The sequence below is a fragment of the Setaria viridis genome, chromosome 5, assembly GCF_005286985.2.
Source record: "Setaria viridis chromosome 5, Setaria_viridis_v4.0, whole genome shotgun sequence".
Lineage (NCBI taxonomy): Eukaryota > Viridiplantae > Streptophyta > Magnoliopsida > Poales > Poaceae > Setaria > Setaria viridis.
In genome coordinates, this window is record NC_048267.2 from 31,659,056 (window position 1) to 31,686,917 (window position 27,862).

The following is a 27,862-nucleotide window of genomic DNA, read 5'->3' on the forward strand; positions in this document are numbered from 1 at the left end:
GAGTCACCGCTGGGGTTTTGAGCCAAACGCTAGCGCAACCAAACACTCTTATCTTGACTGCAGCTTGATGAGAACGCATGTAGTTCAAGATTAGCTGCAGGTAAGGGGACACCAGGGGACAAAAAAAAGGCACATTACAAGGTATGAGAAGCAGATCTGTTAGATGAGTTAGGACTTTACCGTTACAAGATAGCACCTCTGCAACATCACTATCAAGTAAAAACCACGACAGCTGAAATTAGTCCCGGAGACACGCAACTGGCAAAAAGGAAAAGAAAAAACACACTTCGACGCTGTTGGATGGATCATCCTCTGCTCAGCAGCGCTCAAGACGGCAGCTCAGCTAGTCTGCTCGCTTCACGGCGCGGCATGCCAAGGCTTGCAGGTAACCTGGCAGTGTAGAGAGGCTTCTCCCACGATAGCACAGGTGTTTAGTAGCTGTGCTGCCAGAGCTGGTGCGATGGTTGGGATGGTGCCGCCTGGGGATTGTTCAGGCTTCCCTCGGTGGGGTTCTGGGGGTGCTCCTGTGGCAGACCGGCCTGCGACTGGTAGAAGCTTGGGTACCCGAGACCACCATATTGAGAGGGCTGTTGTACTTGTGCCTGGCGGAAGCCACCCTGCTGACTCTGTCCCTGGAAACCATAGAAGTTGCCAGGTGGAACCGCTGCTCTTGAACCAGCAGCTCCATGAAGCCACATTGCCGAGTTGTCGCTCTGAAATGAAAATGCACAATTCAGAATGAAAGGAACCTCCAAATCGAAACTGATGCAGGAGTGTGAAGTGTGAGAAGTTCATGCAATCAAACAAGGCTACACATCCAGCCAAGGACACCAGAGGATCAATAGCATGCAGTATTTCCATTACCTGCTGTAGAGCCGCATAATGATTGGGATCTTTGAATTGTGTGCCCAAAGCTTCATCAAACCCTAAAGTTGTGGGCGCAGAGGGGGCACCCTGATTTAGGCTGAAATTTCCAGGAATATTATTTGCATTTCCGAACCCTCCATAACCGGAGAGTGATGATGGCTGTGGTAGGCTCGAAGCAGGAGTGCTGCTCTTGTATTGTGGCATCGAATACTTCATTCCAGCTCCAGGCACAGCAGGAGCAGCAGACTGATGGAAAGGTCCATTACTGGAGTACGCTTGCTGGAAGGCTGCTGATGGTAGGAAATAGTTCTGAGGCATATATGGATAGCCAACCAGACTGGCAAAAGGCCCAAGGGGTAGAGTCGGCTGAGAGTACGGATGTACGGGCAGTTGTTGCGGGAGAGGAAGCCCTGACGGGATGCTCGTACTGGGAACATGTTGCGTAGACTGAGTGTTGGGAAAGCCTCCTTGTTTCATAGTCTGACGACAGTTCAAGAAAAGTGAAAAGCAGAAATAAGATAGAAAAATATTGAAATGGCAGCAGCACATCAATGTCAATACCACATTACCATACCATGATAAAAATGAGATCAGCCCATCAAGCCATCTCAACCACATTGCTATACAGTGACAAAAATGAGACTAGCTCATAAGGAATCTCAAAAATACAAACTGATACTCTACATAAGCATGATTCATTCTATACCACACTACAAACTTGCAACTACAAACTGATACTCTACATAAGCATGATTCATTCTATACCACACTACAAACTTGCAATGCCAATTTACTTTTTTTTGTCATCTGATTTATCTCTGCAAATATGAACAGGTAACACAATAGACTGACTAGGTAAAGTAATCAAAGTTGTCAGAACCTGAATTGATACTCCATGTTAAAGAGGGGTCACAAACTCACAGCAGATCTTTTTAACGAGTTCAGATTTTAACTGCTTCTTATCAATCAGAGATGTGGCATAAAAAATTACAGAAATGTCAAAAGCCCGCACCATATGTTATATTTACTTACAAGAAAATGGATAACAAATACAGAAATATGTAAAAAATTTAAATTACCTCTTGCATGGAGATTCCTGGCAAATTACTAGGTGCAACAGGTGGGTTATATTTTGTAGTTGACTGTGTTTGAAGCAACTGTGAAAAGTCGAAATCCCGAAGAGGCAGATTTGACCCCAACAAGTTATTGGGTTGCTGCAAAAAGACATCAGAAGAACAAAAATAAGAATTACAAAAAGGGGAAAAGATAACAGCATGAAATTGGCCAACAAGAAAGATAATAAAATAATAAATGGCATCACATTACAACCATCATTGTAAGAAATCTGATAGAGTTTTAATTCAACGTTAAAGTTGTAGCATTCATATTACATGTTTGGACATTTAAGTGCTGAAGAGGCAAAACGTAAATCAATTTTGACAAAACAACGCCCAATGGAGAATAAACATAAACATCCTCCAACCATATAACTTTGAGAGGGCAGGCACACATTTTGCCATATTAATATTATTTAATGCGTTAAAATTTGAAACCAAACTAGCTGCATCCTTCAATATATTAAGACTACACAGAATTCAGAACTGCCAATGCAGTGTATCTCATACAGGCCAAATAGCTCCATTCCTGACTGCATTAGATGTTCTTAGCCAAGTAGTTTTATGCCTAACTGCCATGCAAGTTGAGCCTAGACAAGTGCTGATGTGAAAAGTTTCTAGCTCTTCTATTTCAGAATTAGAACAGTCAGTGTAGAGAAAGATAGATGTACCAGTAAGCTTGAAAAATGGGAAAGAGGTTGTGCTTGGGTGTTTCCTTGTGTGTCATCCATTGTACTTGGTTGCGTTGTGTTCGAATATGCATGACTTGAGACTGATGGCAGGTTATATTGAAGACCAGGGACATCTAAGGCACCTTGCCTCAGTACATCAGGCTCTGAAACTGAAGGTCCATCAATAGTTCCCACATTAGTACCAATTCTAGTCTCAACATCCTCATTTGCTGGAGGATTTAGAGCACCGTTGTCATAGTAATCTTGATTCCTGTAAACAACAACCTCATCAGAAGAGGGACATCTCATGTGATGAATTGGAAAATTTTAGGAGAAAATTTTCACCTGACATCTATTTGATTAACTGATGGGGATTCATCTGGAATAGGCACTTCCTCCTCCAAACTGCTTTTAGGGTTCTTTGATGAAAGCAAGCCAGAGAAGGCACCAGATTCAAAACTACCAAAGCTCAAGTGAGCACAGTCCGCATTTGCAGCTTGTAGATGATCAGGGAGTATGACCGCAGGATTATCTTCAGTAGATTTAGTTGCAGCTAAGTCTTCATCCTGTAGGCTTAGATGCTGAAAGTTTGCTGCAGCTGATTCCGCATCAAGATTGGAAACCTCAACTGCAGGAAAAAGAAAAAAGGAAGCAAGAAAAGAAGCATAGTCAGAGGTCATTTCTAGTTCTCTATAATTACATGCATAATTTATTAAAAAAAATAGTGTCGCTGTGGCCATGATGACAAGGAGCCGCCAAAGCAAGCATGCCACGTCCATGTATCTCACTTTGTTCAATCAGTAGCTCATGTGTGCCATCTACACAAAACTGTCTGCCAACAAAACAACAATTACACATAACCGTTCAAACGTAAGCCATCGCCTCCATGAGCAAGCATCATTAGCTCATGCTGGTTGAGAGTTGGCACCACATAAACATAAACATTTACTGGCAAAGATCTGGCAGAGTATCACAAGTTCAAACCATATTTATGCAGTTCTTGAAATGGCACACTTACCATCTATTTAGTCACGAGAAGGTATGGTGCTTCTAAATAAATAACAATGTGTTCATTACGTCTGACATTGTAGATGTGCTCAAAGTTTAGATCGAGTCTTCAATGATGTGTTCCCATTGCTAGCATACACTCGCACTACGGGGCACTAGGAAGGGGCAAAGGCAAAAAATGCAAAATTAAGCGATGTGTCAATTGGGGTTTCTTGTGCAAAGGAAAATCCTTTGAACACTTAATGATGGCCTTGTGGAAACACTAAATGGTACTCATTGATCTTTCTTATAGATTATGTTAGTATGAATGTGCTTGGCGCTAGGGCAGATAGAAATAACGAGCTCCTGAATTCCATTTCGGGAATGAGACGTATGTTGGCAGATTTGGCAGATACAAACCTTCGTTATCAACATAGGAATGCACTTGAGCCTGGTATGTACTTGAGTTCTGCAATAGTCCATCGTTGAATTGATTGTTCTCCTCAAGGATTTCCAAGTGCCTCTCTGAAGATATTGCTGATTTAACTATAGTTGAGCTGTTCTCTTCTGTGTGAGAACTTTCTTGCGAGTAAGCAGCATCAGCAACCAACACCGATGAGTCAAATGGTGTAACAGATAGTGACGTATCACCAGATGTCTCAATGCCTTTTGATTGAGTTCCCAATGGCGGCTCATCCTGTGGAAACCAATCATTTTCATGCATTTGGTTGTTTTCAGCAGAAGCATGACTAGAATTCACATTCTGAGGAATAGGGTCTGGGAGAGCAGGAAATCCCTGGTCAAACGCTGTTGCTAGGGCTGTGCTTGCAGAATGTTTTGAGTTCTGGTTTACAGAGCTAGACAAAGATGGGGTTTGACCAGCATATGATATGTCTGTTGTAGCCATAGGCTTGCCAGAAGACTTTACTTGAGGTCTTCCCATTTTCACAATATCAGCCATTGACATGTGACCTGGCACCCCACACCAAGCATGCTGAAATCCAGATGACGATTGTTGTGCTCCAACTGATCCATTAGGAACCACATCTTTGTTTGCAGGCAAACTGCAACAAAGAAAAGCAAACAGATTAGCAATCTGCAATACAGACAAAACAACCAGATCTAGCTGAAACCTCCAGTTCTTGAATACTCCCTCCGTCCCAAATTGTAGGTCGTTTTGGCTTTTCTAGATACATAGTTTTTGCTATGCACCTAGATATAGATCATGTCTAGATACATATCGAATACTATGTATCTAGAAAAGCCAAAACTACCTACAAATTGAAACATAGGGAGTATTTGTTACCTTGGAACTGTTTGCTTCTGAGTGGAATTGGATGCTGGCACGGCAGGTCCCAATATCGATGATCTTGAAGCCATATAATCTGGTTGGGTTGAAAATGAAAAACAAGAAACTGAGTGACCAAATGTAAAAGCTCATGAATACATAATTTGAGGAAAAAACAGATATACCAGTGCCACTGGATCCAGACTGAACCAAACTGCTTCGTCCAGCACGGTCTGCACCACCTCTAGTGGCTCGACTGTTACTTGCTCCTCGAGATCTTGGTTCTGGCGTTTCTTTAACCTATGTCAATTCAATAAATGCTTAGTAAGGTATCAAGACTAAAGCAGAGGCAATAAAGATATCAAGAGAGTGAGTTTGCATATGTAAGCTTTTAACACAAAAAGATCAATCATGAGCCAAGAAACTAAAGATCTGATATATGGAACTAGTATTTTTATTCTATATATCCAATGAAACAGAACAATATGTGCAAGAGAAGATTATCTACAAGAGTTTACAAGTACAGTTAAAGACAACCCTATTGATTTTTTAGAAGAAAAGAAAAAAAAGGAACAAGTTCTCAAGTAGCATGAAATTAAAGTTGGCTATCAGGTAGTAAGCTCAAATTACCAAGAACGTTAGGCACGTAGAAATAAAGCTCATACTCAACTGACCTCCTTTTTCTTATCACGCTTGCTCTTTACCTCTTGAAAAGTATCTGAAGAAAGATCGGCAATATGTGAGAACCATATACAAGAGGACAGCTGGAAATATGAAATGACAGCAAAACAATTTAACAAAGTGTTGCTTGTTGTTCGCACAACTGATGTATATTTGCCCTAGAAATACAAAACTGATGTCAATTACATTGAACAGCAGAACAATATCTACAATGCCAGCATTCCAATATCTGTTTAGATGAGGTTCTTGAATCCATTTTCCAACTTACAGCATAAAGTTGAGATCGATCAGGATCAGAGGAATCAGTGTTTAAGAAATGATGATAGCTACTAATCTTTTGCAAATAAAAATGGCAAGAGATATACCTTATTCAATAGATAAACAAGACCTTAGTTGCATGAAATTAATGCGTGCACCAGCCAAAAGTAAGACGTGGAGCAACATACAAAGGTTCAAATAGTTACTCAAACATTCATTAAGATAATGTTCCAGCTTCCACTCAATATTTTCATTCATTCTCATAAGCTTGAGAAATTATAAAATTGAGTTGGATCTGACAACAAAAGTGGCAACATATGTTAATACGGATCATAGTTTCATCAGCCTCAAAAAGAATGTGACATGAATCCCAAACCATAATCTTTGCTTTGGCCTTTTAGTACCAAACACAATGACAAAAGACCAAACCTCTGAAGCAACCTAGGCACTTACATAGTATTCATAATTAGGGTTCTGCCGGACAAGGTAACACACTTACACTCATGTATAAAGGCAAAGAGATATCTGATATCATACTTATGGCATGTTGAAGGACAAGGCTAAACAGTGGATACTCACAATAATCCTCAATCAAAAGCAAAGAGAGTCTACAGTCTACTCTGCACCAGCTCATCCAAATTCTTCTTGGGATGAAAGAAATCAGACCTTACAGTTCAAAAATCAAAGAGGCAAGATTAAAATCACCTTTATCTTTCATAATCTAAGTTTCGAGAAAACTGATTTTTGTCATCCTAATTTTATCCTACCCTAAGTCGTAACCCAACAAAGCTTTAGATTGTTAATGACCTAAATCTAGTTCCAATAGAACTTTAAGACCTGAACAAAAGAGGTCTTGCATCCTCCACTGCGTTCAGTGGATGGCTGTGCCTTTATTGCCTTCTTATCAATTGAGCTTTTCTGTTTGCATCCCCTAACGGTTCAGATGTTCATCGTTCTTCTGTCAATCTAATCCATTTTGTAGCGCTAAAACACACACACACACACACACACACACACACACACACACACACACACACACACACACAGAGAGAGAGAGAGAGAGAGAAACATATTCATTTTCCTTAGGCAAACATCTGACAGATCCATACTTACTGCACCTAGGTGAAACTAAATGGGGAACAGGGCAATGACAGGGAGAAACTGTTTCGCTTCGTTCCAGTTCGTGCATAGAAACACCATGTGCTCCTCCTTACAAACCCAGGAGTTTAACGCTATCGCAGCAGGGTAAAGGAACAAATCCCATTTTCCAAAACAGTTCTCGCGAGCCACAGGTTGGAACTGATAAATCACGAAATAAGCACTTTGAATGGCACCAAATTTTCACGCAGCAAGCAAATCCAGAAGCTCCCAAACCAAAGGCCAGAATTAGAAAAAAAAACTAAGCAGATTACAAATCCCCGCAAAACCAATCCAAAGCCAAACTTAAACTCTAGCACGTCCTGCCAGGCTGCCACTAGCCTGCAGCACATTCAACCCCGAACTCCAACAGAGCAGTAATAAATCACCGCAAATCACCAAAGCGGGACAAAAAAAAAACACGATTCAAGCCATAACCCAACAACGCGCGGGAGTACCCCCCCCCCCCCCCAACACCCCAAGCGCTCAGTTGACAGTTATCCAATCCAATCACGGAAGCACAGACACCCACCCTCTCCAGTAAAGCAGTACAGGCTGAACAAAGCCACACGAAACAGCGAGGAAAAAGGGAGCGGTGAGAGATGGGACCTTGGGTCAGGAGGCGGCTGACCGCCTCGTCGGGGTCCATGCCGCACTCCCGCAGCGCCGCGTAGATCTCCGCGTCGGGGCGGTTCACGATCTCCTTTAGCCCCTGCACCAGCTTCCTCGCGGACGCCGGCACGGGCCCCGCCACCCCCCTCGCTCCCCCTCCCCCTCCGCCGCCGCCGCTCATCCTCGCCGGAAGCGGAACCCCTCGCCGGGAACTCCCGCCCGCCTCCGCCGCCGCCGCCAAAACTGGCTCCCGCGAGGCGGCGAATCGCTGGCCCGGGCGGGGCGAGTGGTAGCGCGGCGGCGTCGCCTCCCCGCTTCGGCTCGGGCCTTGGGCTGCTTCCGCGTCCGCTTCTGCGCCTGCTCTTCTTCCCCACCCACGCAAACGCAAACGGCGGCCAAATTCCAAAACCCTCCCTGCCTCGCCCTCGCCTACCTTTATATACCACGACGGGGCCGCGGCCGGGGAGAAATGGATTAAAAAATAATTTCCATTTTTTGTCCGCGCTTAACCTCCCTCCCCCTCCTCTCTATCCGCTCCGGGTACACTTGTCGCGGCGGCGTTGATCCGCTGGGGTCACGCATCGACGCGTCACCCTGACTCAGTGGGCCCACATTCCTCGGACCCACACGTGGTCACCGCTGCTTCGGTGGGTAAGTTGGCGTCACGTAGCTGTAACATGCACGGGATTCCCTGCCCGGGGGGGTGAACCCTCGCAAACAGGGACGGGAAAGTTCCGCCCCGAGGCTAGCATGTGGGGGCAATTATTCCATGGCCCCACGTGTCATTCATTCGTCTGACCGGCGTGGCAAATGGGTTATCCTCGAGCGGGGTTGACGCGATGGGGACACCTCGTCAGAGGAAGGGATGGATGGCGTACGAGATGGGTTGGGCCTTTCGGATCCGTGTATGCGTGCCAGTGCGTGACGCGGGGAGTCAGTGGGATTCTTTGCTTCTTTTTCGTTTGGTTTCGGGGGTTTTCACCAGAAAAGGATTTTAGGTGGGCAGTGAGTGTAGATCTGCACGCCCCCGTAGTGGCAACTTCGCCTGGTGTTTCCGGATTTAGTTAAAGATTCTCTCGGTCCTTTCTTTTTTTTCTCTTTCGACCTCTTTTGCACCCGGGAGATCATCGGCTTAAGGGGTATTTGATACCTAACCCTGTGACATTGAATGTTCGGATGTTAATTAAGAGGACTAAATATCAGTTAATTACAAAACTAATTGCAGAACCCCTAGGCTAAATCGCGAGATGAATCTATTAAGCCTAATTAATCCATCATTAGTGAATGGTTACTGTAGCACCACATTGTCAAATCATGAACTAATTAGGCTTAATAGATTCGTCTCGTGATTTAGCCTAGGGGTTGTGCAATTAGTTTTGCAATTAAACTATATTTAATACTCCTAATTAGTGTCAAACATCCGATATGACATGAGCTAAAATTTAACTTAGGGGAGCTAAACACCCCCTTATGTTTTGGGTGTTTATGCTCTCGTCATGTCAATTTTTCTATCTTCCCGGTGAAGAGACAAGGACTTGATTTTAAGTTTGTCTTTATTAAATTTCTTCCAACATGGAACGGCCACCTTTACTTTTTATGAACTTGGTTGTTGAACTTTTACCTAAAGTAGTATTGTACAATTTTTAACTAGACATCATTTGTAGAAGTATCGTCAGGCTACGTATGGTGATACTTATATACTAACAACCAAGGCAATTCGGCGAATCCAGAACCTAAAATCATCTCAACGCTTTCCACTCTAATGATTAGCTAGGTATTTTCGTTCTATCCTATGGCCCAGTACCTTAGCAAGCTAATTATTATGCTAATTCATAGCCATATGGACAGGAAGACCCTTTTCAATTGTTTTGAGAAAAAACCTGAAACTACTTTTTCAGCAAATAAAATGGAGTGAGTAACTAGAACGCAAAACGTAAGTTCCAAAAGGAGTTGATTTCTTGTGAAGTAAATTTTGGGAAAGGCAGGCATTACTAATGAAGAAAGAAGTGGAGGTGCTTTCTTAACAGCATAGGAAGATTAAAATTGTTCATTGTTCAAGGAAATTAGAATAGGGTGGCATATTGTTTGGCTAGACATTCTTGTGGTAAGGTTTTGCGTCGTGTGGTTCGAACATGCCAATATTTTTATAATGGGTGTGTTGATGCTAACTACTAACCCTATGTTAAGTTAAAAGATCTTAAACTTTTGTTCACACGAGAGGAAGAGAAACAAGCGAGTCATATGAATATGAAGAAGGTTGAGTTGCTCTTCTCAACAACATAGTGAAAAACTGTTTGCAAAAAGCAGAACTAATGGTGAACTTGAATGCGTTGTAATTAAACAAAATGATTATAATATAAATCCATGTAAATACAATCCAACAATTTTAAAAATATTTTTGATGGTGTGTCATAAGTTTATGTTTAGTTCTTTTTTAAAAAAAGACACAAAATTTATAGGCTAAACGTATTATGAACATTTTGTAGCAATAAAATACTCATTATTGTCATAAATTATACTCCATACGTTTCAAATTATATATCATTTTGCATTTTCTAGATACATTGTGTTTGCTATATCTAGGTGCATAGCAAACATAATGTATGTACAAAATCCAAAACGACATACAACTTGGGATGGAGGGAATATAACGAGCATCCATAATAATTTATTTATCCATGTAAAAAATCATTATACATGTGAAATTAAAAATAGTTTCAAAAGTGTGAAACTGTCCCTCTCGTCTACCATAATTCCGCGGCAAAGAAATAGAGAAAACGAAATAATGGACATGGTTGTGTAGATGTTACACAAACTCGATGGTACACAAGTTGAGTCGGCAGCTTCGCGTGCCATACTGAAAAGTAGGAAGGGAAGAATAAAGCGTAAATAATTCATGCGAAAAAGGAAAAAAAAAGGGCAAAAGAGAAACCCAAAATTCCCCTTCCACTACCTCAGCCATGGATTCTCTGGCCGGCTGGCGCTCACGGCTCACCGCTCAGGCTCCAGCCCGACCCCTCCGACCATCATCCACTCCAAACCCCGACCACTAATAATAACCGGAGGCTTTACTCCCTCGCCTACAGCTCCAGAGCCGCGCCGCCATGCGGCCACTCTCCTGCGCGCCGCCGGCGCCGCAGTCGCGAGCGAGCCCTGGCCCCGGCCGCAGGCCCAGGCAGCCGCCGTGCGCGCTGCCGTTCCCCGACGCCCTCCGCGCGGCGGCGGCTGCGGCTGCCGTCTCCCTCTCCCTCCTCACCGGCAACGCCGTGGGCGCTGTTGTGGAGGCGGCGCAGCCCACCGAGGTGTGCAGGGATGGGGTCGCGGCGGTGGTGGAGGAGGTGAGGGCCGAGGCGGTGACGAACGAGCAGCTCGTGGAGGAGGCGTGGGAGGTGGTCAACGAGAGCTTCCTCCCCGACGCCGGAAGCCGCCCGTGGTCGCCGGAGATGTGGATGGTGAGTTTGTCTTGCGGCAATGTGATCACGAGTGTGGTGTATCAAGTGGCTCTGCTGCGTAGCTTCACGTCTCTACGGACATTGAAGTCAGAATGCTCATTTTACCTGTTAATTAGCAGTTACAGTTAGCACACTGTCTTCCCCTTAGATTTATAAGTTGATCTTGATCCACTGCAGCAAAGGAAGCAGGATATTCTCCAAGGCACAATCAAATCCCGTGCTAGAGCCCATGATATCATTCAAAAAATGCTAGCGAGCCTTGGTGATCCTTATACAAGGTTTCTATCTCCCTCAGAAGTAAGTTTGGCGTGCTGCTGGTTATCCAGGCTCGAGACATTTTTCCTGTTCAATGTACTGAGCTCATTCCATTTCCTTCTTTCTCAAGACCAATTATAGATGCTAAAACTAACATAAATAATCTTTTGAAAAGGAAAATTGGCCATTTGGTATAGCATATAAATCGTTAAGATTTTTTTTTGGATTCGGAAAACTGTTGCATTGTAATATATAGCAGTATATGTGTGCAAATGGTTACTAAACCCTCTGGTGTATTGTTACTCTCTCTTTCAACAATGCAGCTATCTTGCTATGTCATATTCCTTATTTATTTGCTTTTACACTGAGGATATATGACAAAATTAAGTCTTGATGCCTTTTGTTTCACTGGTTCTACTTATCTCGGATATTTGTTATGAATACATGTTCTAACTGTAGTTGCGGCTCTGATGTTATTTTGCATATGTTTAATCAATCTGCTGAAGTTCTCAAAGATGTCAAAATATGACATGACCGGGATTGGATTAAACTTGAGGGAGATTCCTGATGACAATGGCTCTTTCAAGTTGATGGTATTAGGGCTACTATTAGATGGGCCTGCTTACTCTGCTGGTGTTAGACAGGTATCAAGTATTTGTATAAAACCTCTTAACCTGAGTTTGTTTGTTATGTACTTTTTCTGATGAGAAAATTGCTTTCACCATTATCCATATAGAACTAATAAAGTTTGTTTGTTCTGTAATTGTGCTAATGAACCTTGATGTAATATGTTGACTTAGTGGACCGCTCAAACTTCATAATATACTAATCAATAAAATTGCATATTCCATTTAAAAATTAATATAATTGGATACGAGTAGCATTTCACTACCCTCCCAATTAAGATGCCCAACTGATCAAAGAAGGTGACACATTCCTCTCCCTACATATATTAAAAAGGGTTAGTAATGAAGCTAGAAAGGAGGAACCTTGTCTACATAGAAGTAGGTTATAAGGGGTTGAATGAGCTACACTGAATATTTTCAGCTCATGCTGTTTTTTTTTTCATTGTAAAACTTACAAATGTTGCAATTTAGAGTCTTTGGGACAGTTTCATTCTCTATTGTTCTCAACCTTTAGTTTAAGCACACACCTTTTGGTAGTTTGTTATTGATAATATTATTAACATGGGGCACTCTTGTTTGTTATATTTGTGTCTATTTGTTTGGACTGCCCCGTAATGTAGTAGGGTATCAAATCTTCGGATGTGTCTACTTTTCCGATCTTTGTGACTGTATGTGCGTGTATCAGTTAAATAATGACACAGCTCTTATGTTTGGATAAGGTGCACACGTTAACTAATTCGTTTAAGTTCATTTATCTAATATTAGGGTGATGAGCTTTTATCAGTGAATGGCATTGATGTAAGGGGTAAATCTGCATTTGATGCTTCATCCATGCTGCAAGGTCCAAAGGAGACGTTTGTTACAATTAAGGTAATGGCCAATCTAAATAAATATCTGTATCTGGATTATGTCTGGATCTCTTTGTACCAATTATCTTACTATTTTAGAATTTCTTGCGCCACCTCTAGGTTAAGCATGGTGACTGTGGTCCTGTTGAGTCAATGAAGGTGCAGAGACAACTGGTTGCTCGAACTCCAGTTTTCTATCATTTGGAGAAAAGAGAAAATGATGATTCATCTGTTGGATATATTCGCATTAAAGAGTTCAATGCAGTGGCCAAGAAAGATTTGGTCAGTGGTGTGTTGCTGGTTTGTTAACCTTGTCATCTGTCAACTTTTTTGCATATTCTGGATGTAATAGTTTCTATAGTTGATCTGTGCCCGATTGTTATATAGTCTAATTCTTATGTCTAAACTTCGAACCCAGGTTCTCGCAGGTCGTGTGAGTTCCCTAAAGGGTTCAGTACTCACCTCTCCTAAGATAAAGCCAAGGGAACACCTTGTCTAAACTGATACTTTATATCTAAACATATATCTCATCCTGATTCAGTTTTGTGAGCATCCATAAAACTTCAAAAAAAAAGGGCCAGAAACTTCAAACATCACTTCCCCTTTTACAAACTGAATGTGCATCAAGGATGTTACGTTTATTGTTATGCATCTTTGATGTTCATGTTTTTATATTGCAATTTTAGTAATCTTTGGTTGTAGATATCCCTTTTTATGATACCATTGGGATATAGCATGCTATGCCCATTTAACTTATGTTCTTTCTTGCAGCGCTAAAGCGTCTCCAGAATTCAGGTGCCTCCTATTTCGTTCTGGATTTGAGGGACAATCTTGGTGGGCTAGTTCAAGTATGCCATCCCTTTTCATCCCAAGCATATATCATGCTATGCCTGTTTTTGACCTGCTAGACTTAGCCTAGTGGGAGGTATGGGTGTACATCTCCACCACCCAGGTTTGAGTCTCTTTGACTTGAATTTGGGTGTCTATTTCTTCTTATTTACAATGCCACATAGTTCCTCCTAGGTTGATCAAGCTTTTGTCCCCTCAATATGTTCATGCATCACAAGCTTCTCAAAGCAGTTTGAAGTTTTATGCATATGCATCATGAAAGAAACTAGCAAGACTTAATTTGTTTGATATGGCTATGGGCTTATGGCATGATGTTTACAGCTTTTATTTTTATTTTCATTTTGAAGGCTGGAATAGAGACTGCAAAGCTTTTTCTGAATAAAGGAGACACGGTACGGATGCGGTACTGCTACCAAATATTGGACTTCATTTGGTTTTCTGTAACCATTGTTAAAATTTGTGCATTTCCTTTTCTTTTCTTTCACATTTGAGCCAAAAATGGCGACGTTACTGATTGTTCCATGAAAACTACACCCTTATGCCTACAGAAAGAACCCGCCAAAGTAACTTTCAAATATTTGTCTCAGTTAGACCTTAGCTTCATGAACAATTAGTCAGTTTCTCCCAAATTGTAAGTGCAATAAAAGTGCAAAGATGCTTTTGATTTTGGTTGGAAGTTAGGAACAACAAATCACTGTTTTTCTTGTTCTGATGTCTACACTTTGTAGTTTGATCAGAGTTTGAAGTTACAATTTGTTCAAAACCTCAAAATGGAGCCACTACCCCAGCTACTCTAATATAGTCGACTATATGAGAGGGCCCCTCAACCTTGGAACTGTTATTTACTTTTTGTTTATTTGATATCCTTGTTTGCTAAGTATAGGGCATGCATATGCACCTATAGATGTCATATGTTTTCCATATAATCTTTTCTGAAATTCAAATATTTTTCCTAGGCATATTAACAATTTTGTGCTTCATGGATTTGATTTCTTAAAACATTGCTAGTTTGTCCTCCATATTATGAACTGATTTTTTAGGCAACACAGGATTCATGTCCCTATGTTTTTCAGGTCATTTATACTGCTGGCCGGGATCGTCAAGTCCAAAACACAATTGTTGCTGAAAGTGGACCAATGATTGCTACTCCCCTTATGGTATGTTTATGATATGGTGATACAACTATTTCAGACTTCAAGAAGCAATAGTTCTAAGAAATAGAAAGCAAAAACTAGTCTTACACTGTTCTGTTAAACTGTTCAACAGAAAAAGTGTGAAGTTACACATTAAAATTATTAAGTCCACTGATGAAATTTGGACACTTTATTTAGAGCATTTATTCATGTCCATGGACCATGGTTGTTCTGATTTTACACTTTTTGATTGGTTGGTCTTAAAAATGACACTATTGAGATTATCTGTGCTAGCAACCTCTAGTTAAAAAGATACATCAATTTCAATATTTCTTTGAACCATGCCATATTTTAATTATCTTCTACATAATCAGGTTACCATTAGATTCCTGATTGTATTTCTCATATATTTACCTACATTTTGTGACAGTTACTGGTGAATAATAGGACAGCAAGTGCCAGTGAAATAGTAAGTACATATTTTCTCCCACTGATAGTAATGAAATGTTGAACAGTCAAAGCTCACCGTGGTACCAACAATTTTCTAGGTTGCTTCAGCACTCCATGACAATTGCAAAGCTGTTCTTGTTGGCGAAAGGACTTTTGGCAAGGTTTGAACCACCCAAATGGGGATGCTATGATGGTGTTTTTTCTGTGATCAACAGGATTATGTTATTCCCTTTTTTTGTGTGGCAACTAAATGTCTGGGGTGTTTTCAGGGCTTAATTCAATCTGTTTTTGAACTTCATGATGGTTCTGGTATTGTCGTCACAGTTGGTAAGTATGTTACACCAGACCACAAGGACATCAATGGAAATGGGATAGAACCAGATTACAATCGTCTTCCTGGTAGTATTTGAAATCACCCGATTTCTTTTGTGACAATTAAAGTATATGCAATGTAGTTCCGGGTGGCTTATTTTCTTTTTGTGACAGATTTCAATGAAGCCAGAGATTACCTTTCACGTTGTCGACTTAAAGAATTAAGCTGAGTGGTGCACTTTATTCTGAAGGTTCTCAAAATGTAAGAAAGCCTTTTTTTACTGTTGCATGCTTGGTTCTTAGGGTTGTGCATAGAAGCTCAGACAGTAAACTCTCGAAAAAGAAGAAGGAAAGATTTACACAGTGGTTGTTCATGGAGCGACTGCTCACACTACCAAGGCCCCCCAGAAATGGTGGCATCAATATATGGTTTTGCACTTGTTTCTGACTGTGCCTTTGCTTCTCTCACAAGGGTGTCTCCTTATGGACGCCTGTTGCTTGAATGGCCCTAATTATCCACATTACTGTCATAATTTCTCTTCGAATAATTTCCTTTTTGGAATGCCTCACTTTTGCAGGTGTCAGATGACCCAATACGGTAGAGTGATGGAACAGAAATGCTGCTCCACCTGACTGAACAACACTCTCTCCATGGCGCGCTGATATGGTAAGCTGCACATTCAAGTATCAATACAAGCCTCCGCGCAGTGAGCACGCCCTTCCATTTGAAGGCTGCTTTGTCTTCAATTGAGCACGGTTAAACCAACACCTGTGAATAGCTAATGGTCTGTATTCAACGGTTACCTAGATGCTCAATTTTTGTTTTTGAAACGAACCGGGCAGGAGAGCTGTTGATTATAGTATAATTATATTATAAAGGAGTTCCAGATGGGAAAATACAAAGCACCGAAAGGTGCCAAGCACAGCTACTTACACTCTATACACTGTTGCCTATCAAAAATGGGACAGCAAAACGGTCAGATGCTTAGCACCCGCCGTGCACCACATGGATGCCTCATCCTGGAGCTTCGCAAGAAGCATATTGCTAGTAGCTTCTGTGTGGTTGAAAATCCGCACATTCCACTCTTTTCCAGATTGTACACGAGGTGATCATGACCTTTCCTCGAGCAGCAATTCCTTGACGCCATCGCCATCGCCGTATCCTCACGATCCCACTCCTTAATATGAATCGCTGGGGTAGCCACCCAGTCCGCCACTGCGGCCCAAAGCCTTTTGGTTACCCTGCATCTGGAGAACAGGTGCACGACGGTCTCTCGAGTGCTGCGGCATAGCGGGCAGGCAGTTTGGTTTGGCCAACCCCTCTCCTGTAGCCTATCCGCTGTCCAGAGGCGTCCAGAGGCGGTTCTGCATCGCCAGACAGGAAAAAGGCTTGCAGCTTCTGGGTGTCCATACCTTCCAGATTAACCCATCAAAGTTAGTTGACGCTGAACCCATGAACTGGGCACTGTAAGCTGATTTGACGGAGTAGATGCCATTCGGACTAAACTTCCATGAGATCTTGTCCAGGATTCCCGTCCTTAATGCAACTTGCTGAACCTCTCTCCACAGTATGCCTAGTTCGTGTAGGTGCTGCGCGGAGAAACTTTCGTGCTGGAGATTAATGTCCTTGATCCAGTTTCTATTGTTCAACACCTCGCACAGGTTGCGGTTATTTTTCCTAGAGACTGAGCATATGCGCGGCGTTATATCCCTCGGCCGCCGACCTTGCACCCAACCGCTGTTCCAGAAGGAGGTTTTTGCGCAAATTTGCATCTGCCTTGCTTGTCGGCCATCATATGCCGTGCCCTTGCGCAACCTGAGAAACCCTACCTTTGTGCCTGCAGAAGCTGTAGATTTTCAGCCGTTGTAACTTAAAATTGTAAAAGTCGCAGAATCTTAAACCCTCGTTACCGGAAATCTGGAATTATGTGAAGGAGTCAACGCTGACCTATGATCTTGGTCGGTGGTGCCGTGGTGCGTGGTGGAAGCACACCTCGTCCACGGCGCATGGATACGTCGGAGAGCGGGGCGCGGTGGCAGTGTCTGCGGCACGCCACGGTTGGCCTTGGCGAGGACGAGGAGGTCTCCGAAAGCGATCGATGATTCGGCCGCCGGGCCGTGGCCCACGCCCTATTATCCTTCCCTCCCGTGGTCTAGACGTTGACGGAACCAGCTCCTCTGCAGTACTGCAGAGGACTAAGCTCACTGCCGCATGGGCCCCCGAGTGCCACCAGGCCCACATGCAGCGACCGTGAGTGCAGTGCTGCAGAGGAGGCTTTGTTTGTTCTGAGACGTCGGATGATCTCGCAAGGGCTCCCGATCGGCGCCACGGCCGAAGCCGCAGTTAAAGCCGCAGCAGCATCAGATCCGAAGCGAGCACGAGCAGCGGCCGTGATGCGGACGTGTGGCCAGTGGCCTACTCGAAAGAAAGAGGAAAACGACGACGACGGCGACGAGAGGGAAGAGTGGAAGACGACCGCGACGCGCATCTGATTCTGGAAGCGGCCACTGAACCCCCTCGCCCTTCGTCTTTTCTTCCGGTAACCGCCTCCGCACCCCACCGTGATATCCCTCCGCCTCCGCCTCCCCTCTAAAACTTCTTTTTGCTGTTCTAGCCTGCGAAGCGAGCTCACTGTACTCGTGCGTGCTCAGGACGTAGCGGGCGGTGGCTGGGGGTCTGCCGGCGAAATTTACGAAGGTTTGGCCCCTGCTTCTGGCGCTACCCGGTGTTGCGGTGGGTGCTGTGTTCTGAATCCCGCGGTAGCTGTAGGATGTGTGCTCATCTGAAAAAAAAAATGTATTCTGCTTCGTTTTGCGATCATAAGGATCACTAGATGATGATGATTCAGTTGTAGTTTTAGCGCTCTTTTCCAATTACCATTTGCTACTTCGTCCCTCTTCTAATTTGTATTTATGCTCATCTGAAAAAAAATGTATTCTGCTCGGTTTTGCGATCATAATCATCACCAGATGATGATTCAATTGTAGTTTTAGTGACCCTCTTTTCCCATGAACATTTGCTACTTCATCCCGAATTCCCTGGAACAGTTGTTTTAACTCTTTTGAATCCCGTTCCTCAACTGCTGAGTCTCTGAAGGGATCGGTCATATTCATTATTCATCAGTGTAGACTAAATTGCCTAATGATTTTAATTTTTTCATGCACAGACAGACAGAATTTTGATGGGAAGATGAATGGTGCTGAGGAGGAGCAGCCGCCTCAGGTCAGCAACATGTCCAAGATGCAAGACACAGCTCCCAAGCCCAGTTTGGGGAAAGAGCCAATTCCAGGGAGTGAGCTCTGGACGGATGGGCTCATCTGCGCTTTTGAGCTGGTCAAGGGTCACAGGAAGACTGTTCATCACAAATCATGGCCAACAATTGATCAGATGCAGGAGAAAGGCTCCACTATGTACACAAGGAAACACTCTAGAAGGAATGGGCACCATATCATAGCTCCAAAACCGGATGAGAGCATTGTGTTGGAGAATCCCCATCAGACTGAAATCAGTAATGATCCAAAAGTGCTCAAAGATAGGCCATTGTATGCCGGGGAGATTTTGGACCACAAATGGGTACCCATTGGATGGACCAGGATCGCTGAACTGGTCCAGAGGGTTCAATCAGACTCCAGCTGGGAGAATGAGTTGACGGAGATCAGTGATAGTGAGGACGATTACACCGTGGCTGATCTTGCAGCTCCATACTGGCAGCGTCCTGTGGGGCCTACGTGGTGGTGCCATGTCACTGCAGGTCATCCCTTTATCGATGCATGGTTGAATAGTGCTCACTGGATGCATCCTGCCATCAGAACTGCGCTAAGAGATGAGAGCAAACTGATAAGTGACCGGATGAAGTACCTCCTCTACGAGGTTTTCTTTCTGATCTCGTCTGTCTAATACTTAAGATACCTATAACCATCTGCAGCTTTTTACTGTTTCGCAATTCATTACCTGAATCTGAAGTGTGTATACTTGTCTCTACCTGCAATTTCAACTTGATGTAAGTATACATGGGTTCTATGATGTCACATTGCTTGAGTTCTACTGAGTCCAATCACCTATATTTCCTGAACTAATGAGAAATAGACTGCATTAATATTTTAAATTGCAATAACTATTCGTAATGTACATATTGCCAGCTGTTCATGCCCAAGAAAAACTCTACTCTTTGTCAATATTCTGGCTATCAGATTTTTTTTATATGCTAACTGTGATTGATCTGTGCCTCATCTCATAGTAATTTATCATACCCACTTTTTTCACTCAGGATTATGTGGCGAAGTATCATATACACCCTAATTGAGTGGTTAAATCATCTGTGAAGTAATAACAACATAATGTATCCTAGTTTTTCTCTCTCCAGGCTGCAGGACTTTTTGCTCCTGACTAAATGGATGGATCAATTGTGATGTATATACTTGCCAAATCATCAACAAATAGTTTTCACTTCGAGTACTATCTCTACACCTGAAACTTAATATATATAGAGTGATTGACTGAAGATGGAGGCAGATACGTACCTTTTAGTCAAACATTCCTTATTTTTATATTATAATTGCAGATAACCAAATTAGTAGTTTATTGAACCATGGTGGTGCTGTCTGTTTTGCAGTACATTTTGTCAACTTTGTCATATGTTAGTGTTAGAAGAAAATATTCGTACTCTGTGTTAATGTGCTGTGTATATCATATTTATTATATAATTTTTCTGTTAGCTTTTCAGGTTCCAGTAAGAGTTGCAGGAGGACTGTTATTTGAGCTTCTTGGTCAGTCGGTCGGAGATCCAAATCATGAGGAGGAAGATATACCAATTGTGCTTCGGTCTTGGCAAGCACAAAATTTTCTTGTAACAGCAATGCATGTCAAAGGTCCTTCATCCAATATAAATGTGTTAGGAGTGACTGAAGTGCAGGTACCAAATCGGAAGTTTTTAGTTTCTAAGCTTTCAGCTTAATACATGCTTACAAAAATCTGTCCAGGAGTTGCTTCTTGCTGGTGGAAGCCAAACACCTAGATCAGTGCACGAAGTAATTGCACATTTGGTCAGCCGTCTTTCACGTTGGGATGACAGGTGCAATTCACACGATATTCTTTTCCTTTTCATCTTTGGTTATTGATATTTGAACAGTGGGTAGTAGAACTCTATTCCATATTATATCTAAATATTGTCTCCTGCAATAAAAATATTAATAATTGCTTCTGCATTGTTGCTGCAGATTATTCCGGAAATATATCTTTGGGGAGGCAGATGAAATTGAATTGAAATTTGTGAATAGGTAAGAATACTGTGCCAAAATGCCTCAATTATTATAACATTTTGTTTACTACATGTTTAAAACATCAAATTCACAGGAGAAATCGTGAAGACCTGAATCTTCTCAGCATAATACTGGATCAGGAAATCAGAAGGTTAGCAACACAGGTAAGCATGCTATGCTGATTTTCTTTTTCAGTATTATTTCTACCAACAAGTCAACAAATTCATGTTGAAAAATTTCTCATTGCGACATTTACTAGAGTGGTTGATGTGACTGTACTATTTTTAAACATAAACAATATTATAAAAATTGGATCAGATATATGCAGTTGCTCCTAGTGGATTGCACACTAGCACTGATTGACTAGTCAAGTAGTATTACCTTCTTTGTTGGCAGCACCAGATATAATTCATCATTTCATTGACCATAAAAATAGTCAGTATACAATAGTTCGTAAGAGTGGCTTCAAAGGTTCTCAGGTTTACCATGATATCGCTCAGTTGCATCTGACTGATTGATGCCTAATTCCTTAGTCATCACATAGATATTATGCATTTTGGTACCTCTTCCTTCCTCCCAGCCTGTCTTTCAACTTTCAACAATTTATTAGCTATGTGTTGCCCGTTTGTTGACAGTTTTTTTTTTCTGTGACACTGTTTTTCACTATTAGAAGAAACTAAATTTATAGTTAGCAGATTAAGCATCTATATCCTTTTCTAATCCATAATGAAGCACTAAGGTTTTCGCACATAGCTTTCTTGAATGTTGTTATTCATTTTATCTTATTTATTAATGAGCTGGGACATAAAGGAACATAAACTTCCCTGTTGTAGGTAATCAGGGTGAAATGGTCACTTCATGCAAGGGAAGAGATCTTACATGAGCTTGTCAGACATTTGAGGGGTAATACCACAAGAGTTATCTTGGATAGCGTTAGAAAGTGTACAAGGAACATGTTGGAAGAACAGGAAGCTGTGCGTGGACGCTTGTTCACTATTCAGGATGTTATGCAAAGCACTGTCCGTGCATGGTTACAGGTTCGAATGGTTCCGGTACACATCAGTTCGAAGTAGAGCGTTTTTTGCATTTATTGTGACAATGTTAACGTGCCTATTGGTGGGATTGCCAAATCTTACCATCTTCCAGGATAGAAGCCTCCGAGTCACCCACAATTTGGCTATTTTCGGAGGTGGTGGCATGGTTTTATCCATAATCACGGGACTCTTCGGGATCAACGTCGATGGCATACCAGGAGCACAGAATACACCATATGCATTTGGTTTGTTTACGGGCCTTCTCTTCTTTCTTGGAATCGTCCTAGTCGTCGTGGGAATGTTGTATCTTGGGTTACAAAACCCAGTTAGCAGTGAGAAGGTGAAGGTGAGGAAGCTGGAGCTCCAGCAGCTGGTTTCGATGTTCCAGCATGAAGCAGAGCAGCACGGCAAGGTCAGGGAAGGTCTTAGCCGGCATGGTTTGTCGCCGAGGTCGTCTGCAGACTCAGATGAAGGGTACATTCTCATCTCCTGAGATTGGAGATCTTCGTTAACGTGCAAAGTCATATTTGAAAGTCTGGAACTGAAGAGAAGGGGGTACATGGTGGTGGCAGACTTGTACACGTTCTAAAAACTGTAATCGAGGAATCCGACATAAAAAAAATTAGATGATATAATTCTAACACAAGGTTGGCTCTCTGCTGTTGCTAGAGTTGCTACTTTCTAGTATCTGTTGAGCGAGAAAACTGTCTTGAATTAGATGATACAGTATTTCTTATCGAATTTCCAGTTGGAGTAATATAAGCGTCGATATACCTCGAACCCTGAGCCTCGGCGCGGTACATGACATTATCGGTGTTTGGTTTGCGTCACCGGACCCTGCGCGGACGTACGCCGCTGTTTGGTGGTTTGCGGCGCGAGACGGCGTCGTCCATCATGAAGTCGTTCCGCATACGGTTCCCACCGGCCATCCTTCAGCGACCGATCCATTCCTCCAAAAATGCCGCCGGCGTCGAGCGCCTTGCCGGTGACTGTCAGACGTCAGTTCTGAAGACTTCGACGGTGATTATCGCCTGATCGGTTGGGAAACCCTCTTGGTTTCAGCCGTCATCGTGCTGCCATCGGGATCACTGTTCCAAACGGTAAACACGGCAAGATTGGTTGCACGGAGAGAGAGCTGGTGGTCAGAAAAGCCCAGCATGACCACGATGCTTTCGGTGAAGCACACGCACAGCCATCAGCTAGCAAACGAGGATTTTGCAAGCTTACAGTACAAGCCTCTACGAATGATGTGTTTGGAAAAATAAAATGCAAGGAGTGCAGGTTCAGTAACAGAACCAGCTACAAAGGCGCCAATGATTGGCATCTAGTCCTTGAAAAGGGATCATCGACGGTGTCAAAACTTGTAAACCAAGTAGGCACCAATCATTGGTATCCTGCCATCATTCACGCGCAGGAACCTAAAACTAATCTATCTCCAGGTGTCAGGGGGCCAGACAGCCTTCCAATCACAGCAATGAAGAGAGAAAGTGCAATACTGAATCATGCAGATGATGGGTTCCAGTCCCACTGACATCAACCATGCTTTATATCTTGTTCCCGAGGAAGGTCTCTCTGCTTGCTCAATCGCCTTCGATCAGGGTAAAGAATTGACCGAACATAAGGAATCCACTGCTCATATTGTACAGCAACAAATTTATGTTTTTATAGGGTAAAACTAAGTTTCCATAAAGCCTCTATACAAGGGTAACGGAATCCGGTAACTATAGTCATGCCTTTGAGGTTAGTCCCTCCTGGTGACTAAAATGATAAATATAGGTGAAAAAGATGCTTCTATGCTCCCCTAAAGGAAAACTGCACAGATCCTACAGTAAAGTGATGAAGGCAAATTTTTCAGGGGAGTATAGAAGCACACCCGGGAAAAGGGGTAAATGGAAATGAGCAGCTTGTTCCTAATTGATTTAACCACCACCTCCAGTATAAGCAAACTGTAAATCTGATCCACTCAATCTAACAAAGTACCGAACATCGATCGAATCAATGTTGTAATCAGATGATTTCAGGTGTCCTATTCTTCTGTGCCGGTTCAGAATTGGAGCTTCAGGCATCAGCGTTGTTTGAAGTTTCCTCTAGCGACTGCTGCGATTCAATATCCATGCTTCCCACCTGGCTGAGCTTTCTCTGATCCTTCATTGACGACAGAGAAATGCACTGATGTTAAAATATGCTCCAAGGATATAGGTCTGTGCTATTAAAAAGTAATAGTATGAGAAAGATGGATGCTAGGATAAGATGCGTACTTGATAATATGCATTTTGAACTGCTTCAAGCATTTGGACAACGTGACTCATCTTTGGCCTCTTGTCAGCATCAGGATCAACACACTTGAAGCCAACCAAGATTGCCCGCTTAAGGGCACGTTTTGGTGGCTTAACCTCGAGGTTTGGATCCACTACCTCCTCTGCCCTCTTATTGGTAACCATCATTTTAAGCCACTCTATGAGATTCACCTGAAGCAAACAATACAAGTGTAAGGACTAACTGGAAACACAATCACCCCAATTGTTTGAAATGGGAAAACCCCGTACCTCATCTGCAGGCTTAGAATAATCAACTGGATCCCTAGCTGTCACGCATTCTAACAACACGACTCCAAAACTGTAAATATCACTCTTTTCATTTAACATCCCACTGTTTGCATATTCAGGTGCTACGTACCTGACATCAGATTCAGAACGTTAGAACTAGTTTCCACTTTTCAAGATGAATAGAAGAACTAACAATAGGACATCAAGAAAGGACATAAAACGGAGCTATACCCATATGTTCCCATCACTCTTGTATTGATATGGCTTTTGTCAGAATTCAGAAGTTTGGCCAACCCAAAATCAGAAACCTTGCTATTAAATTCATCGTCAATTAAGATATTACTTGACTTAATATCTCGGTGTACAACTTTGGGGTCTATGGCCTCATGAAGGTAAGCGAGGCTGCAAATCATGAAGACACATTAGCATGTAACTCATCAACAGCCTGTGTTAAGCAAGATTCCAGGAAATAATTGTGAAACAGGTCCAAACTCCGAACTTACGCTTTTGCAGTGCCAAGGAGAATTTTCATGCGGTTTTCCCAACTAAGGACACCACGTTGATTCACACCATGAAGCCATTGTTCTAGGTTGCCATTGTTGACATACTCATAGACAAGCATCCTGCAGGTAAATATTCAGAACAAGTTTGTATGCAATGAAAGTCTTCTGTAGAAAAACTATGACTACTATAGTTTGAAGGGAAAAGCTAATAAACATGAAACAAGGAAAAGCTCAAACTAGCATTAGGTATAACAGGGAAGAACTTTTTTTTTTCATTGTATCAATTACTTATCTTATTTTCCACTGTCAAAATCTTCAGAACATAATGTCTAGTACAGGTATCATGACGAACACCTTGCAGAAGTTGGGGCATATATGCTGGTCCTTGTAGCTTTTATGATCTTCCATTACAAAAGTAAATGAACTGAGCAGAAAGGAAGTTCCAAAAGTATGAAATGCTAACCTGTGTATCCCTTCCACACAGTATCCCAGAAGCCGCACCAGATTCTTATGCCGAACATGACCGATGGCTTCAACTTCAACTCTAAATTCCTTCTCTGCCTGTCCCCTGCAAACCCAGATATCAAATCTTAGTTCTAAGTTAATACAAGGTAAAACAAGCAAGACAACATACACTTACACATTATTAAGGATCTTCTTCACAGCAATCTCAGTCCCATTCACCAGCCGACCCTTGTAGACAACTCCATAGCCACCTTCTCCAAGGACATTACTCTTTGCAAACCGATTCGTCGCCAGCTCCAGGTCCCTCAAGGTAAACCAGTGGCCCCAGCCCAAGTGTGATAACTCAGGCAAACCAACCAGTGGCGATGCTGAATATGCATATGGTGAACTGCCTTTCCTAGCAGGCCCAGAGCTGCTGTAACTGTAATCTTCAGAGTATGAACTCCCAGCCTTCTCTATGTTGTACACGGAGCTGCACTGGCTGAATGTATCGACATCGACAGATCTGCTCTCTCCCAAATGCCCAGCACCCTTCATCTGCGTATATTTATCATGCACCGGCTTGAAGGTCACTTCGCTGTCATGTAGACTCTGCGCATCAACTCTGTCCACGTTGATTTCCTTTGACACGATAGGGATCTCAGCCAGCGAAGTGTTGTCAAACCCTTTCACTGCCTTCTTTTTCTTTCGGAGCGAAAGGCACAGTACAATGACGAACAGAACTGCCATGAATATCGCAACACCAATGGCAATCAATTCCCATACTTTCAACTGAAACACGGGGGTTGTTCGTGAGAGAACCGCACTGATAGAATTGTTAGGTGACGACATGTTCTTCAGTCTGTCTGATGAGCAAACTGCGCGATATGTTCCCCTAATTCAGAATCTTGTTCTGATTTGACGAAGGAATTTACAAACTTATCCCAACCGCTTTATCTGCGCAAGAAAGTAAAAAAGGCACATTAGCCAACTCAGGAATCTAAAGTAGCACATGAGCAAAACCACAAAGGAAAAGGGCAATTTTGTCTCTAGAAGAAAGCTACGCATCATTCGAGAGCACAGTTGCTCCACTTCCATGTGTGGGGGAACAGGGGAAGCACGCAAGCAAGGAAACTAATCAAACAGCAAGATATCAAAAACAAGTGCCAACCCGTACATGGATTTTGGGGGAAAAAACCACGACAATGTGCAGGAATTTGGAGTCCTGCCGACATCAGCACGCACCGTAAATCCAAGACTCGACATAATTCGGAGCGCACAGGACAAGTCAACACCTAAGCCAGAGATGGACCACGGCAAGGAAAACGAACGGGGGCAAGAACTTACCTTGGCAGCACCTCGAATCAAGCCCCATTGAGCGAGAATTCCACGACGAGCTCCCGCCGCGTCCCCCCAGTCAGGACCGGAGAAGCCGGGCGCTCGCTCCGGCGCTACTGTTCCTGCTTGTGCCCGGTGACGCCGGAATGCGGAGCCTGGAGAAGGGTGAGCGGCCTTTGCTCCTTCGCCAAAGAGGAAGGCAAGCCGCAAAGCCGAGCACAGCGCGCACCTGCACACATGAAGGGAGAGGAGGGCTAGAGAGAGAGAGAGAGAGAGAGAGAGAGAGAGAGAGAGTAAAGGGGAAGCAAAGGGAGGAGGGGAAGGAGAAGAGAAGGGGTTGCAGTGTTTGGAATTAAAGGTGGGGTGGGGCGACGAAAAAGAAGGAGGCCATTAAGAGGAGGGTGGAGTTAATTAAGAAAATAAGAATAGGGGAAGGGGAGGGAGGGATTGGATTAATGGTGGGGATGGTTGAGGATGGACTGCTGCATGCCTGCATGTGGCGGGTGAAGCCGGGGAAGTCAAACGTCCAGGGCTTTTGCGCTGCTTCGCTGGCGACCGGCGGCTGTGCCCCATGGAAAAGAAATGCCGCTCCTCTCAGCCAAAAGCCCAAAACCACACTATGGGATTACTAATCTGGCCCCACGTTATTTTTGATGAAAAATGATGTGCCTAGTAGAAATTTGTTGGTGAAATCCCTCTAATAACATTATATAAGGCTATGACGTGCTTTCAATTTAGTTGCTGACATGTACATCTATTGATGATGAGCTCGAAACAACGTATGTGGACATATAGTCTTTTCGGTGGGCGTGACCTACTGTGAGCGTAATTTGTTGGTAGTGATATTATGGCGTAGGAGTCTATATGGTGTGGTTGTCCGATACAATAGAAGGATTTGATTGCACATAGTTTTGATAAATTATAATGAGCGATATCTCAACATAGTACATGTGTCATCATGTGGTCCATCTTGTCAATATGACTTTGTAGAATTGAATGTCGCGTGACTTCCTTCAGTTTGTTACCGAGAGCTATACTGGCTTGGGAGTTCAGGTGTCATCAGCTAGGTAGCAAAAACACAGAGTTCTACAACCGAATGTTATGCCCTTTATTTTATGATTCAGATTCCATGTAACCCGTACTTCAAAAAACTCGTGGATTTACCTATCGCCAAGAGCTAATACTGGCGTGAGAGCT

At 43.0% G+C, this 27,862-nt stretch overlaps 4 protein-coding genes across 11 annotated transcripts; 2 read left to right on the forward strand and 2 right to left on the reverse strand.

The window, feature by feature from the left end:
* Positions 1-117: 117 nt before the first annotated feature.
* LOC117857222 (uncharacterized) lies at positions 118-8,021 on the reverse strand. 2 transcript variants are annotated; one of them, XM_034739745.2, is made up of 10 exons: positions 7,614-8,021; positions 5,603-5,646; positions 5,114-5,228; positions 4,947-5,025; positions 4,061-4,704; positions 2,999-3,281; positions 2,654-2,924; positions 1,947-2,081; positions 865-1,347; positions 118-713 (listed from the first exon to the last, which is right to left on the reverse strand). In XM_034739745.2, exons 1-10 carry the CDS (start codon positions 7,795-7,797, stop codon positions 432-434), a joined length of 2,520 nt encoding a protein of 839 aa, XP_034595636.1. In that variant the 5' UTR covers positions 7,798-8,021; the 3' UTR covers positions 118-431. The 2 variants fall into 2 exon arrangements, with proteins under 2 accessions (XP_034595636.1, XP_034595637.1); XM_034739746.2 differs by lacking the exon at positions 7,614-8,021 and having other exon boundaries at positions 5,559-5,652.
* A 2,648-nt stretch (positions 8,022-10,669) lies between these two features.
* On the forward strand, positions 10,670-16,481 carry LOC117858195 (carboxyl-terminal-processing peptidase 1, chloroplastic). Its single transcript, XM_034741214.2, has 13 exons — positions 10,670-11,068; positions 11,246-11,365; positions 11,830-11,967; positions 12,715-12,819; positions 12,918-13,086; positions 13,569-13,645; positions 13,994-14,038; positions 14,720-14,803; positions 15,210-15,248; positions 15,328-15,390; positions 15,499-15,628; positions 15,716-15,803; positions 16,120-16,481. Exons 1-12 carry the CDS (start codon positions 10,721-10,723, stop codon positions 15,769-15,771), a joined length of 1,374 nt encoding a protein of 457 aa, XP_034597105.1. The 5' UTR covers positions 10,670-10,720; the 3' UTR covers positions 15,772-15,803; positions 16,120-16,481.
* A 1,436-nt stretch (positions 16,482-17,917) lies between these two features.
* LOC117857250 (uncharacterized) lies at positions 17,918-22,521 on the forward strand. Of its 7 annotated transcripts, none has more exons than XM_034739828.2 (9): positions 17,918-18,081; positions 18,157-18,275; positions 18,709-19,412; positions 20,266-20,454; positions 20,522-20,613; positions 20,759-20,818; positions 20,895-20,964; positions 21,634-21,837; positions 21,947-22,521. In XM_034739828.2, exons 3-9 carry the CDS (start codon positions 18,732-18,734, stop codon positions 22,325-22,327), a joined length of 1,677 nt encoding a protein of 558 aa, XP_034595719.1. In that variant the 5' UTR covers positions 17,918-18,081; positions 18,157-18,275; positions 18,709-18,731; the 3' UTR covers positions 22,328-22,521. The 7 variants fall into 7 exon arrangements, with proteins under 7 accessions (XP_034595719.1, XP_034595720.1, XP_034595721.1 ...); XM_034739829.2 differs by having other exon boundaries at positions 18,157-18,239; XM_034739830.2 differs by having other exon boundaries at positions 18,194-18,275.
* A 920-nt stretch (positions 22,522-23,441) lies between these two features.
* On the reverse strand, positions 23,442-27,033 carry LOC117857251 (probable receptor-like protein kinase At2g42960). Its single transcript, XM_034739834.2, has 8 exons — positions 26,675-27,033; positions 25,524-26,284; positions 25,347-25,451; positions 24,884-25,003; positions 24,612-24,782; positions 24,381-24,510; positions 24,093-24,302; positions 23,442-23,979 (listed from the first exon to the last, which is right to left on the reverse strand). Exons 2-8 carry the CDS (start codon positions 26,177-26,179, stop codon positions 23,893-23,895), a joined length of 1,479 nt encoding a protein of 492 aa, XP_034595725.1. The 5' UTR covers positions 26,180-26,284; positions 26,675-27,033; the 3' UTR covers positions 23,442-23,892.
* Positions 27,034-27,862: the final 829 nt, after the last annotated feature.